The sequence below is a fragment of the Acanthopagrus latus genome, chromosome 8 (assembly GCF_904848185.1).
Source record: "Acanthopagrus latus isolate v.2019 chromosome 8, fAcaLat1.1, whole genome shotgun sequence".
Lineage (NCBI taxonomy): Eukaryota > Metazoa > Chordata > Actinopteri > Spariformes > Sparidae > Acanthopagrus > Acanthopagrus latus.
In genome coordinates, this window is record NC_051046.1 from 25,443,689 (window position 1) to 25,458,404 (window position 14,716).

The window sequence follows — 14,716 nt, forward strand, 5'->3', positions numbered from 1 at the left end:
AACGAATTTATATTGCTATGTGGTAAAATGTATTGCATGTATATTCAGTGAATGTTTTGAGTTTTTTAATCTTTGTTCAAGGTGCTGTGAACAGTAGTAATCTCTGGTAATAAAGGTAGAAAACACTTCATCACATAATTTTCTCTGAGCTTGTTGTCCAGAAGCAAGCTGAGGGGTGTCCTAAACAGTCACAGCAGGAGGTATCAGTCCTGTGTGCTTCACTTTGTCCAAGCTGGGAATATCAGAGGATCATTTCTTCAAGTAAGAGGAACGCCTCTCTAATTGTCAGTCCAACTTGTTATTACAGGTTTGGCTGTGTCCATGTGTGTGTGATAGATCTAACCTGTAATAATGAGCATGTCCTCCAGCTCTGCCCTCTCAGCTGCGTAGGCTGTGATGCTGCACTGTGCCAAGTGTCTAACAGCACACAGGGTAAGATGACATGCTGGTTAAAAGAAGGACCGCAAGCACACAAGTGAAATCAGTGACATATCTCCCTCACATCAGTGGAGCAGAAGAAAAGGTAACTCACTGCCCATGATTGACCCCATGTGGAAATGAGTGAGCAGTGAATGTTTTCTCTGTAGGTTTTATTCTTAAAATATATTTTTAGAACACAATTGTGAAAAATTATTAACTGATAACACAAAAAAGGAAATTGTGGCTTGTATTTTTGGAATTAACATCAGAGTTCGGGTATTGAATAAATGAAGCATCCTAAAAAAGTTGGTCCAACTGGTTGTCAGTGCACATCTCGTGTAGTGTTTGTTCTTTTAATGTGTGTCTGCACAGCCTAATGCATGTGTGCACCCATTTCTTTCTAAGGTGACCCGGCGCGGTATCCCTTTAGGTAATAAACCCAAAAACAAGGTTTGCGGTGGCCCTCGGAGCGCTGGCTGGAGATGGTCAGCTGGCCAAACCACGGCCCTGGAGAGTCTCCTGGAGGGGTCTCAAAGGATATCAGGATGTTTTGGGTGTTTTTGGAGGGGATGGTGTCCACTCCTTTGACAGTAAAATATGGTCTGTCCACCTAAGGGTAAATAAGGCTAAGGTTAAAATAGTTGAAGATAAAAACATGATGGATGAATAAAGTGAGCAAATAAAATAAAGCTGGAGGGGTTAGGAGTCACAGTCTAAACATTCTTCAGACAGCTTCATATTGGTCGGCGGGCTGGTTACTCTCTGTGCAAATGTTTGAAATGAAAATTATTTCCTTAGCTTTCAATGAATGTATCTCCTTTCTGCACAGTGGCTGTGTTGGTGTATTAAGCACTTCCATTCTCTGTCACTAACATTCCTCTGAAACTATCAAACCTTGAAATTTTCTTTCAGTTTTCAAACTGCTTATTTCACAGGCTCTCAGGTCACTGGTTCTTTACCTGAAAAGAGAAAGCAGTGGTCTGTAGGAATACATTCTTGAAGGGGATAATGATGTTGCGTCCGGCCTTGATGCTAAACGGGCCCTGGGCTTTAGGAGGGAGGCAGATCCCAATTAATGGAAATATGTATTCGCCTCCTATGCCTGAGGACAGGTTGAGCTGGCCTCTCACTTCCCCCAGCTGATGAGGTTCAAAGCAAACCTCCACGCTGGTCTCTGACCCCGCCTGGAAACCCGGAGAAGCAAAGACACTCTTGTCCACAGTGAAGTCCAGGCAATCAGTCTGCAGGAGAGAGAAAACAAGCAAGGGATCACATAACAGCAGTTACATCACCGTGATTGAAGTAGTTTTGTTGTTTTGAAATATGAATTGCTCTTTATGAATGGAAACACTTTTTCTCCAATTTGAAGTCATCATGTTAAATAAGGCAAAAGTCAGCAAGTGAGCCCCAACAGTCACCCCGCAAACCACTTGCCAAGTCTATTTACACCTGATCAACCCATCATGCTCTGTTTTCTCAGAATGAGGGATGAAGAAACTAGAAGCGCGTTCTCTTTTTGTGTTGAAAGGGTAAATAAAACTTCCTTTTCAGATTTGACAAATTTCCCCCAGAACAACAAAATAATCCATATAGGAGTTTTTAGTATGATTGGTGAGACACCCCTTCGAAAATGTCATGCTATATGATGCTCAGTGGTTTGTAAAAGCTTAAGTAGAAGGGGAAATAGAACATAACACAAAATATCACAACAATATAGTCTGCATTTAAAATGTGAATGCGTAACATTTTCTTGCCTTGCATGAATACTCAGTTTTGGAGCGGGAGTAGTTTATGAACTTCACAATAAGGGAGTGGCTGCTGCCCAGAGAAGCGTTGAAGTGGACGGTTTTCTCTGGTGGCGGGGGCAGTGCTGTGAGAAGCAGATCATAGTGGAAGCAGCCCAGATCATTACTACAAAGTGTCAGCCTGGCTGTCGACTCGCCTGCACGCATGGGCTGGTACTCAAAACTCATAGAACCCTAAAGAGAGAACACACGGAGTATGAATTCAAGTTTCTTTGTGGGCACACATTAATTAAAGAATAGAAGATATTCAGTATCCACCTTGGACTGTCCTGGCACAGTGTGCTGAGGTGGGGCACTGATGTCAGGGCATTTACACTCAGTGGTGAGGCAGGTAGCTGTAGTCAGGGGGTTCTCCACCTGTACAGTTGCAGAGGCCATCCGACGTACAGCTGTCACCAGCTTTATGGTGGACAGGACTTCTGGAGGTGTGACCTCGAAGGTAACAAGGTAGTACAGATACTCACCAGACGCCACATTACGAAACGTCACCTGAGGACGAGAGTTCAAGGGTGATGTGAAGACAAAGCTCAGAAAATATATTCAGTTATTCTCACAGAAATGTGTGTGTGGTCAAACCTTGGTGTTGTACTGCCCCTCTCTGTATGTGAAGAAAGAAATCTTGTAGTCTCTCTTGGCCAAAGCCGGGACATCAATATACTCTAGACCCTTTAAGGACACTGTAGCATCTGGCTTGTCAGGTTTCAGGATCTCAATTAGCACACGGAACCTAAGCACAAGGATACACTCATGAATGGACTGTACAAATTTCACTTTTCTTAGCTGCACAGGGTAAACACAGGACTTTAATGCATACAAAGATACACTATATGCATTAAATACTGTCTGTTCACTGTATTTTCACCACAATACAAATAATGTGATTTTAACTTTGGAATATAAGATGCTATAATCAAATTATTCATAATAACAATGTATTTAATAACAGAGGATTCCTACATCTTTTCCATTGTCAAATTCAAGCACTGTTCAGTCATTTTCAAGTGGCATTCAAAACATTCTCGCACCTTGCAGCTGTGGTAAATTATACACAGAACACGAATACACTAAAGGTGCTTATTTAATATCATCACATTAAATCAGATTGTGCTATTAAAAAGAACGTTTCAAAAAAATGTTTCAATAATTTATTTATTTTGAAAGTTATGCAGTTAAATTTTCAAGCAATTTCAAACACTTCACCATCCACACCACACCAAACTTTAAGTTCTATAAAGGATTTCCAGTACCCTTAGTCCCCAATAATGATAAAAGTAAAGAGAATTATTCCCTGAGTCTCCAGCTCCTCCTGCTTTATGAAGCTTGATATTACATTTCAGTTCACTGTTTAGCTCTCCAGCTCTCAGCTGTGCAGTTTTGGTTCACTTCTTTCCTAACATAATTTTAGACTGCAGCAGCAGCAGCTATTTTCACCAAAAAAGCACTAAAAACCCACAGTACACTACCTGCCCAGCACCAAACTAGCTGGTGAACATAGTGGAGAATTTGGAAGGTAAAGAGCCACAAATTTCTCTCAGGAGTTGGTAGAGCCCAAAACAGAGCTGAATGGAGCATGAATACTAGACTTTGGCTAGAAAAACAACTCTGTTAGTACTGGATGTGTAAGAAAGTGTTTGCTAGTCAGTTCTTCATAACCTAAACCATGATTATATATGAACTTGTATCACATCAATAATTGCAGGTTTAAAGAGTATGTATATCTGGATCATATTTAGGTATCATACATGGTTTAAGTGTGTGTGTGCGTGTGTGTGTGTTTGTGTGTTTTACCGCTGTTGCTTAGAGAGCCAGTTGTGCACAGGGAGCAGCTGTGTGTGGTGAGTCTTAGCAGGCAGTTCATGCACAATGGTGTCCTTTGCTTTGGGAGGCTCAGCAGCTCCCTGCAAGGAGTACAGCATGCCTGTCCCATCAGGAAAGGAGAAAAAGACTGACCCCTGAGGAAATAAGAAGGAGTGATATTGTTTGAGATTAAGTCAATGTCACACTTCATAACTTAGCAATTACTGATTATGTTGAAATGTTAGGTCTCCTTTACCAGGTGTTTCTTTCCATCAGTAGTCATGGTCAGTGGCCGGTAGGTGATCTCATATGTCTTGTTCCGGAGTGGTTCAAGGACCACAGAGGGTGCGGCGCTCCACTGCTCACCCTCTATGACAGGTCTGATGCTGCAATGCTGGTTTGTGGGGTTGAAAACAGGCAGGGTCTGGGTGTGTGAGCCACGTACTGGGCAAACAAAATTCACCACCTGGGGACAAGAGGTCAGATGGAAGTAAGACTGATGCAACAGGTAGCTCAAATGCACAAGTAATGCATGTTATTTGAAGCATAGGCAAGGAAAACTGCAGTAAACATTGCCTTCACCCAATTCTAAATACAGTAGAACATGACACACTTTCTGCACCCTTTTCTCAGTCATTAATGGATAATCAGTTAATGGAAAGTGACTAAAATGTTTTCTAAATTTTCACTGATCTTTAAATCTGTGAACACTATCTTGAGATGGGAACATAAACTCAAGTCTTTTTTTGAAAAATATGCTCTGTCAATGCCAAGGCACCCTGCCATGCACTGTTACTGTTATTGATAAAGCATATATCATCGATTCACTTTATATGGAAATGATAATACAAAACCAAGTGTGGGGACAGTAAATACAATAAGTGTAATGCATCGCTGCCTAGCCAGTGTTTTAAAATGAAGTACACTAACCAAAACAAGCCAAGTTTTGAGTGCATGCTATAGATTTTCTTTCTTTTGCAACTCAACATTGGGTATAAAGGAACATTAGTCAAACCTCTTTGCTAGTGGAGGCTACGATGCAGGATCCTGTTACAGTGAGGGTTATAGGTGAGGTGGAGCCCTTCACACAGCAGGACAGGTTCTCATATCTTGTGTCATTACTCAGTTCCACAGGAGCAAAAGTCACTTCAAGAGGAACGTCCTTGCCTGGACAGATGTATCCTTCAGATGGCACGATCGACAACTCTGCAGGAAAACTCTCTGTTTTCCACTGAAACCTGGTTACAAAATAGACAGATAAATACAAAATGAGTGCAACAAAACATTTATGAACTCAGAGCAAGTTAAAGGGAAGTGAGAGTCAGCCTAGTTAATCTGTTTTATTACACAACTGTAGACTCTTTAAAAAACCTTGTTTTATTAGTAAGTGTTTGCATTTATGTGCACCAGAGTGAACAGGGATCTGTATGTTTCTGCGTTTATGCTGCAACATGTTTGTTCTCCGATGGTTGCTGAAACTGACCTGGCGCCAATGTCTCCAGTGTTCATCATGACAATCCTCTTCCTGGCCTGGCAGCGCTGGACAACAGCTCCAAATGCCAAGTAGTCCTGGTCCAGCTGGACCTCCACGCCCTGGCAGTAAACACCAGAACTAGTAGTTAACATGACTTTATCCAACATACACTAGTTAATCGATCAAACCTTAAAAATGTAAAAGTTGTGAGAGATATAATTTGTGTCATTCATTCATCTTAATGTGAGCACTTGTTTTTTTATTAACAAAATAGTTCAGAGAACTTACTTAACTTAGAAAGAGAAAGAAATTGTGATAATAGTGATTGTAAAAAAAAATGTAAATTATAATTTACAGCGTACCTGGCAGCATCCTTGGATGGTCACTAGGGGGTGTAACAGGCCTGCAAAATCTGCCTGCAGCTCAGCACTGAAGGGAGCTATGTGCTGACGAGGCAAAAACTGAATCTCAACAGTGCATGACCCACCATTGGCTTTCAGGCTCACCTCACCTGTTGGAGTGAAGGACAAATCCTGGAGATGGAGGAGGAGGAGGAGGATGAAGAGGAAAAGGAAGAGGGAGAGGAGAGGAGAGGAGAATATTTAGTATTGCTCACGTAGATGAAAGTATCAGTGTGTGAGTCTGTGTGTGTGTTTCCTACCCTTGAGTCCAGCGATGTGTTTGTGTTGAGCAGCAGGGTAAAGGAAACGTCTAAAGTGCTACGGTTAACCAGAACCACTTGTCTCTTCACCTTCTGCCCCAGCATCAGTGATCTCAGGTTAACTTTCCTCTGCCTGGGATCCTCTACCTCCAGCTAGGATGGAATGATACAAACACAGAATGACTGATATTCCTGTGCTCAACAGGATACAAGTGACATATTTTTGTTCTATTAACAGCTACATTTAATAAGACAAGGAGCAAACTACGTGCTTCTTTAAATGATCAGGTGCTAAGAAACTAGCAAGGTCGCATTCCCTGAGCTACATATTTTCATAGAATGTAGAATGTAAGTCCCAACTGGCAACAAAAGTAATCTTGAAACTCGAAATTACAGAACCTTTAAATGTATAAAAAACAACAACATTATTCTCATTAAAAAAAAAAAAAAAAAAAGATGGTTGATATGGTTCCATAACCTTACATTATGAGGGTGACATCAAAGTAAACTAGTGTTAGATTTAATTTTGCAGAGGCATAGGGTACAGAGGGCATAAAGAAAATTATTCCTAATTCCTGCATAACTGGCTATATTTTTGCTATAATATTACCTCTAATAGTAACTTTACATATTGCCTGATTAACTTCTTAACAGTACTAGAAGCCATCAAACATCTCCTCGGAAATAGACAGTTTTAATGACCCCAAATAAATTTGTTTTCACAGAGTGTGCATTATGTGTGCCTCCAGAACAAAGACACATTTACATACAATGACTTACAACATAAGAGCATCTCTACAGAAAACATAATGTGTAACTAGCAAGCATGAGAATTTGGATCTGCTACAGCAGCGAAGAAAAAAATTGGATTGAAACGTTCTTCCTTTTTTAATCTAAGTGTCATGTGTCTGAATGCTAAAACGGAAAATCTTACGACCACACTGTTACATATTTGCATGTTGGGTAACTCACCCTACCCTACCTGTTGCTAGTCAATCAGTCAGTAGACTTTTGGTGAGTAACGGAACTACTTTTTCTCACACAGCTGCTGTGGTTTGAGAGGCTTTTGTTTATGGTAATCTGATAAGTAAGACAAGAAACGTCATAATTGTCATAATTGCTGCTCGATTCTCATCACCCTCTGGAGCACAAGCTGTGTGTCATCAGAACCTTAAACCATTGGGCTGAGACCCACCCCAATAAGTAAGGAGAAGGAACAGAAGCACATCAGGAGAGCACTTAAAATCTGTGGCTACCCAAATCGGACCTTCATCGAAACCACTAAAACAGCAAGAGCAGACATATAGAAGGAGTAGAGAAAAGGTAACAACATCATCATTCTCTATGTCTCTGGGACATCTAAGAAACTCAGGAGGATCATTATTAAACATCATATCCCAGCTAACTTCACACCCACCAACACGCTGAGGCAGAAACTTAGGATGGACTTAGGATGGACAAAACACAGAGGCATAAACAGAGGCATAAACTACATTACTCTGTTTATGCCTCTGTGTTTTGTCCATCCTAAGGACAAAGGACAAGGACAAAGCACAGGCATAAACAGAGTAATGTAGTTTATGCTATTCAATGCACTTAGGAATGCGCAGATTTGCACATTAGAGAGACGAAACAACCTCTTCATAAAAGAATGCCACAATAGAGGAGGGCCAACTCCTCAGGTCAAGATTCTGCTGTCCACTTACATCTGAAGGAGAAAAATCATTCAACAAATATTACACAGCCTCATAGCCTTCAGACACTCTTGTTTCTCACCTTCATCTCAATGCCTTGTCCCAGTATGTCCACCTGTTTTGTGACACAGCTGTTTAAGATGAAGGTGAGTTTTTCATGGTAACGGCACGTTTCACAAGGATAGAAGTTCACCGGTACCTCCATCACAGCACCAGGAGACAAGATAGCTTGTTGGAAGCCAATCTCTAGGTAAGATCTGTTTTCGAACTGGGATTGGACACTGAGGTGGGGGGGAGCAGAGCACAGACGGCTTTAAAATCAGAGACTCACATCCTGGATAGAACAAGACATTTTGTTATGATGTAAACTCCTCCTGACATGTGGAGAACAACAAACACACACAAGTACCTGATGTCCCTTTCGCCTTTGTTGGTGATTACTAGAGTCTTGGAGGCTGGTACCATGCCAGGACAGTACAGAAAGCACTTGCCGAAGTTGTGCTTGGTGAAGGAGAATTCAAGGCTCGGTGCTACAGCCCTGCCTTTGATGGCAAAGGAAAATGTTGTCCCAAGTTTTACCTGACAGGAGGAAACACTGGTGTAAGTTTCATCACAAATATATTCCAGGATTTATTTGATGTTAAAGGGTTATTTATACCAAATTAAACAATTTTTTGCTTTGACATGAAAACACCAATGAAGAATTATATCACCTAAAGCTCAGATGTTTCTTTTATATCATTCATTTTTTTAGGGAAGTTACGTTTTTCCATTGAATCCATTTGTTGGTTGGTTGGTTGGTTCGTTTGTCAACAGAATTACACAACAACTAAACAGATTTCCATGAAATTTGGATGGAGGATGGGTTTTAGCATTTAAAAAACAAAAAAGATCTAGCCATTTTTAATGCGTAGATGTTACATAATAGATTTTTGAGTGAAAGTCTTAATTTTATTTTTATTGTCAGGGCAGGATGAGATCAAACTAGCCTACTGATCTTTTAAAAAAAATGGGGTTAGGGTTAGGGTTAGAAAAACAAAAACAAAAAAAAACACTTTAACAGAGTAAAGAAGATCAGCATCTCACCTTGACGCTCAGTTTGACTTCCTGTAGGTTACAAATTCTCTGGGGACAAAAGAACAATGATGCCTGCAGCTGCTTCCCAGCTTCAATAGCAGCATTTTGTGGTTTTGCTTCCAAGAATTGCAGCACCTCTCTGGGTCCTGACAGGTCCAAGCTCACTTCCTGACTAAATCGAGCCAGATTTGACACCAGGAAATTAAAGGTGGATTGCCCTAAAATCTCCACCTATGAAAAGTATATATACAGAGGAGTACAGGAGGGTGGCTACTGTATTAAAAGCTCACATTTAAAGGAATGTAATCATTTGTATTTGTGTGTGTGTACTGACCTTTCCAAAGTCTAGAATGTCTTGGTGGTTAGGGTCGATCTCTCTGAGGCCTCTGCCTGGCTCCTCAACTTGAACAGAAGTGCTCATGGTAAAACAATCGGCCTTAACTGTGAGTGCAAGTGGCTCTGACTTCCTCTTCACCTTCAGCACCAATCTGAAGCTCACACAGCCCTCTCGGCAAGGTGTGAAGGACACTGACAATGGCAACCTGCACCAAACAGTTCACAGTTGACAAATACAATGCTCTCTATGACTTTCTCCCGTATGCTTTCATAGAGCTATATAAAGTTAGTTTTCAGTGAAGCAAGAGAAAAATTGCCAAACAAAGCTGTATTATTGCCTGTTCAATTAGCTTGTGCCACTGCATAACACATCACACACAAGTCAGTGACAGTGTCTTCTAAAAAATGGGTTTGTTATAGTGTCATTAACCTGTCTTTGGGTGCCACTGTTCCACTCAAGGGCTGCAAATTGAGGCTGGACTGCTGGTCATCACACAGAAGAGATGACTGAATGACAGTGAAGTGGAAGGGCTCCGGCTCTCCATTCACAACATTCACTGTCTTTTCCACTGTGCGACCTGTGGCGGTGAGCACACACACACAAATTTATATTTAGGCAGACAAAAGCATTATCTATCCTGAATATCTAAACTCAGCCAAAGTAGCAACACAGCTGCCCTTAACATAGATTAAACTCTAACCTTAACCACAAAACCAAGTCCTTGTGCCTTGAAAAATTCAAACATGCCTTAAAAGACAGAGACAAAAGGGGAGCTAAATGGTGTGTAAATGATTTATGCTTATGTTTTGGAATAGCTCCAGTAGATTGCCTCAGCTGGCAGCTGTGACATAGTTCCAATGGCTGCAACATGATCCTTCGGGGTAAGTGTGACTATGAAAGTTACAGCCACTGAAAATGCATATTTTTTGTCACTGACAGGCTGAGATTATTATTATGAGATTATTATAAGTGTCTAACAACTCCTCGCAAGATTTCAGAGCCGGACTTCTGGAACAAGACAAAATGGATCTTATTATTTAATAAAGAGAAGGCGAGAAGAGCACTTTCATGAATGTAACTTTGGTTGACGCACTTGCCCCAAAGGATTATGTTGAAGCCATTACAGCCATGTCACAGCTGCCAGCTGAGATTTACACATCATTTACACACCAAAAAATATACAGTAGATATAGCGCATGTAATCCCATGTTCCCCTTTAAGGAACACTTACACAAATAGTGTAGTAGTGTAAAGCAGTATCAATGGTTTGTACCCCTCCAATATGCAGCTTACTGAAGCAGAGGTGGGTAATTAGAAGTCTTTATTAAGAATTTCATGTAGTTTTTTCCCATTGTTACAGTAAATGAAGGCTAACAGAGTAACAGCAGCTTGTATTAATAGCTTGTTAATACGCATGTCTCAAAAATGGTTCATATAAGTGAATGTGTTCCCTATGAGACACAAGTTAATGTGTTCCCCATGAGACTGGAGAATTAAAGACTATGTCATCCACCCATGACTAACAGTTACCTCACCGGCTGGAATCTGTTATGCTCACATAGACTTAGAATATGAAATTGAAAAACTTAGTTTGAACTCCCATGGTACTTGTTCCATTTAATGGGAGTGGATAATATAATTTATCTGTGCTGCTAACCTGATACATTTATTAGACTTCACATCAGCCCCACACACAGTTAAACCTGGCACAGTAACTTTGTTATGCATGATTCTCTTTAAATTGGAGGAGTATTAGATGTTGCAAGGACAAATGTGCTGGGATTTACAGGAGTTTTGTGTTTACTTCAAAACTTCAGCTTCATCAGGAGAACAAAAATATTGCTGTTGGGGGTTTATGCAGGCAGCAAGGGATCGTGTCATTGATCACAAATCTTATTCAGATTGTTCATAGTTTTTGTAAACCATGAAAGCAATCTTAACCCTTGCCAGCAGAGGCTGTTAAATGGCCTTGACGTACTGTATCTACAAATGTATATCCTGTATCACACAAAATATATTCATGTGCATGCACCTTCCGCACATTGTGGGAGAAAAAGATAAAAATAGTTAAAAGAAGCATCGCTTCGTGTTAAATATGTGTTTCAACTTGAAAGAGATGTGTGATCTGTGTCACTGTGCAAACATATGTGCGAGTGTGTGGGTCGATGTGCATTTCATACCAACAAGCAGTTCTCCAAAGTCAAGGTGAGGTCTCTCGAGATAGACAAGTGGGTCTCTAGTGGTGCCCACACACAGGAAGGGAACAGACAGTGAAAGAGTCTCAATCACAAAGCTCCAGAATGACTCCACAGCATCCATCTGCTCAGCTACATATTCAAAACACACCTGCATACACACAGACGAACCACAGGATTACAAATGGGAAACAATTTTCATGAAAAGGAGAGGAAATGAAGACATGTCTAAAAGAAAAAAATGAGGGGGGAGAGTGAGGGAGTACAAATGAGGAAGAATAGAGGGGAATAGATAAGATCAGATGGGTTCCACTACAATTTGATGATATTGTGAAAACAAAAATTAAAATGGTATGACATTAAATGGAAGTGATAAGATTAGATTTGTTGTGATAAAGTGGGATATGGGGAGATGGGGAAAGTGAAATGGAAATGAAATGGAGACCAAAAATGCGAAACTGGAAAAAAGACTGTGCAATAAAATGAAAAAGGATGGGATGAGGTGAAGCAGACAACAAACTAGCTGAAAGACTTTGGAAGATAAATGTAATAAGATAACACCACCATATATATAGATAGTGTGTGTTCACAGTGTGTGTTTCCATCCTTACTTCCGCTTTCTTCCCGGGCATGATGGTACCACAAGGGGTGAGGCAGCAGAATGGGCTGCTGCCTGTGTCGTCACACCTCCACTTGAATGAATAGGATTTACTGGTTGGGTTCAGCACACTAAAACGTCTATGGGGTAAACCAAGAGCACACACACATATTCAAAGGTTTAGAACTTGCACTGATAGAGGCAAAAAGCTCTGATTGCTCTCTCTTTTGCTGTTACCTCACTGATGGAACAGACAAGCCAACAGCACTGAACTCTATGACCCTGGTGTTAGGGTCCAGAGGGCCCGTAAATTCAGAGTTGCAGCGGATCCCATTGATGTAGTCTGAGTCCTCCAGGTCAAAGTGACAGTGGGGCAACAGGCTGCGGCCACACACCAAGACACAAGGAGCTACATCCCCATCCTGCAAGTTGGGAATACTGAAAGAAAGGCACACACAGAGGCGGTTAAAATAAAAAGGTATGCCATTATTTTTGTGAATACATCCATTCACTTCCTTACAGTCCTTTGAAATCTTGAATATGGCTGAGATTAAGGAGCTCTGTCATAGAATATTCACTTCTTCACTGTTATATAACTTGGCTGGTCTTTGTTCTTTAAAATGTCAGTTTTATTGTACCTGCAGAGCAGCCTGCCCTGAAACTGGCCAACCTCCAAGGGTGAAAAACGAATATTGAAATTCTGCAATGCACCAGGCTCTATGGCCCCTATGTTGGGCTCAACACTGAAGGGCAGGCGCTCAGGATTTCCCATGAGAACAGACATAACGCTGGCCAGGGCGCTGGCAGGACGGGCTCCAGGTAATATTCCTGCTGACCTGCTGCCTGGTCGAGAGGTAGGAGTCTCATCTGTTATAGACAACACATGTTCACATGTACAGAGAAAACATTGAAAAGGCACTTTCATGTAAAAAGGTAAATCAAATTCAAACTCAAAGTAGGCAAGGCAAGGCACAGCGAGTTAATACTCATTTTCAAAGTCAAATGCTGTATCATAAACAATAAAATTACAGTAATAATATACATACAGTATATACGTATAATCATATGTACCTCCTTGGCCGTGGCTGATAATCTTGTTGCTTGGATCCATGTGGACTTGCAGGGAGAATTCTAGTTTGACAGTGCCTTGATTTATTATCTGCATTCTGCAGACAAACACACAATAAACATTTAAACTGATTTCAATGTTAATAATGCTTCACTGAACATTGTGACCACTGTGATATAGTGTCACTAACATTTATGATTAGTCAGGTTGAGCCCATAGCTCCATTTTTATGATCAGTATTTATATCACAAAGTATCACTGGCCGTATGTATGGTTAATTCTGGTTTAATGTAACAGTGTACACTGCACATACACAGAGCCTGACTTACTTGTGGAGCCTGGTTTGGTAAAGCATGGTGTCTTTGAAGTGAATGGTGTCAGTGTTGCAACTGAACTTCACATAGTCACAAACTACTCTGATACGCAGTTCTAACTCCCATTGGGAGCCCTCGACCACAGAGCAGCAGGGCTCAGGATCTCTCTCGATCACCTGCATGTAAAAATATACATGTATGCCAAGCTTTAATTTTTATCTGGCAACTCCCTCTTCGTCATTTTTTTCACATCACAGACAACATGTTTACCTTATCCTTCACATGCTGCTGTGGTGAATCCTCCTTGGAGGAACTCAGCCACTTCACTGTCCTCTGTCGGTCATCCCAGTCAGCCACCTGCTCTAATGGCTGCTGAAACTCCACCTGACAAATCTTGCAGCTCATTGGCTGGCTGGATAGAGTCACAGGCTGACTGGAACAAAAGGTGACGGTCACTTCCTTAGAGCAGCCAGCATGAAGGTGCCCGACCTGTAAGAAAAAGTAGATTCTTTCATCACACTGCCAAGTTTAAACTGAAGCAACCAGTGAAAGAGAGAGCATAGTCTACACTGTTTATATGACAGTATGTAATATTTTATTATTTTTTTTCTTTGAGCACAAAGAAATGCAAAATAACCACGAGTAGACACAAAACAACCAAAAAAGGATACAAAATAATCATGAGGAGACAGAAACAATCACAAGAAGTCAAATACAACCACAAGGAAACACAAAACATCCATAAATTCAGGCATAAAATCACAAGAGACAAAACAACTTTGGTTGTGGCTGAGGCTTCTTGCATTTGCCTCATTTAGTCCAGATAGATTGCCTCTGTGTGTGAGGGTTGGGGGCCTTTTACATGTATGTACCTTATAGATACATGCATGTACCTTGTACATACATGTAAAAGCTTTATGTAACTTTATTTATGTTTTAAGTTTGCAAGGTATGATATATGTAATGATATATATTTTTTTGGCATTCATCTATCAGACTTAACAAATAATATAACTAAAATGTTTATAACTGCCAAAAACCAGGGCTTTCAGTTTGAGTCTTAACATATCCGCATTCATTTCTTTAGTGCTTTACCTGTGGTGAAAAGCAGACATTGGGTCCGGAGGAAGGCCACTCAAACTTCATGACCTGGCTGCTGCTGTGGTTAGTCATGGTGAAACTTTCTTGATAGGCGCAATCTACATGACAGTCCCCAAAATTCAGCACATCATAATTACCTGTGAAAGAGAACGAGGCCTTGTAGAAAAATCTGGG

The 14,716-nt window shown here is 40.8% G+C and overlaps 1 protein-coding gene across 1 annotated transcript in view; it reads right to left on the minus strand.

Moving 5' to 3' along the window:
- Positions 1 to 571: 571 nt before the first annotated feature.
- The window catches only part of hydin (HYDIN axonemal central pair apparatus protein), a 75,343-nt gene continuing 61,198 nt past the window's right edge, over positions 572 to 14,716 (minus strand). Inside the window, exons 67-90 of the mRNA XM_037107147.1 lie at positions 14,537 to 14,679; positions 13,712 to 13,930; positions 13,457 to 13,617; positions 13,130 to 13,224; positions 12,697 to 12,925; positions 12,296 to 12,496; positions 12,072 to 12,198; positions 11,446 to 11,611; positions 9,695 to 9,842; positions 9,263 to 9,470; positions 8,938 to 9,159; positions 8,261 to 8,430; positions 7,934 to 8,132; positions 6,158 to 6,310; positions 5,859 to 6,029; positions 5,506 to 5,615; positions 5,038 to 5,260; positions 4,279 to 4,488; positions 4,014 to 4,177; positions 2,802 to 2,952; positions 2,484 to 2,714; positions 2,175 to 2,399; positions 1,380 to 1,661; positions 572 to 1,030 (exon numbers count right to left, since the gene is read on the minus strand). Coding sequence (XP_036963042.1) covers positions 821 to 1,030; positions 1,380 to 1,661; positions 2,175 to 2,399; positions 2,484 to 2,714; positions 2,802 to 2,952; positions 4,014 to 4,177; positions 4,279 to 4,488; positions 5,038 to 5,260; positions 5,506 to 5,615; positions 5,859 to 6,029; positions 6,158 to 6,310; positions 7,934 to 8,132; positions 8,261 to 8,430; positions 8,938 to 9,159; positions 9,263 to 9,470; positions 9,695 to 9,842; positions 11,446 to 11,611; positions 12,072 to 12,198; positions 12,296 to 12,496; positions 12,697 to 12,925; positions 13,130 to 13,224; positions 13,457 to 13,617; positions 13,712 to 13,930; positions 14,537 to 14,679 — 4,418 coding nt within the window. The 3' untranslated portion in view covers positions 572 to 820. The remainder of the gene's footprint in view (positions 1,031 to 1,379; positions 1,662 to 2,174; positions 2,400 to 2,483; positions 2,715 to 2,801; positions 2,953 to 4,013; positions 4,178 to 4,278; positions 4,489 to 5,037; positions 5,261 to 5,505; positions 5,616 to 5,858; positions 6,030 to 6,157; positions 6,311 to 7,933; positions 8,133 to 8,260; positions 8,431 to 8,937; positions 9,160 to 9,262; positions 9,471 to 9,694; positions 9,843 to 11,445; positions 11,612 to 12,071; positions 12,199 to 12,295; positions 12,497 to 12,696; positions 12,926 to 13,129; positions 13,225 to 13,456; positions 13,618 to 13,711; positions 13,931 to 14,536; positions 14,680 to 14,716) is intronic.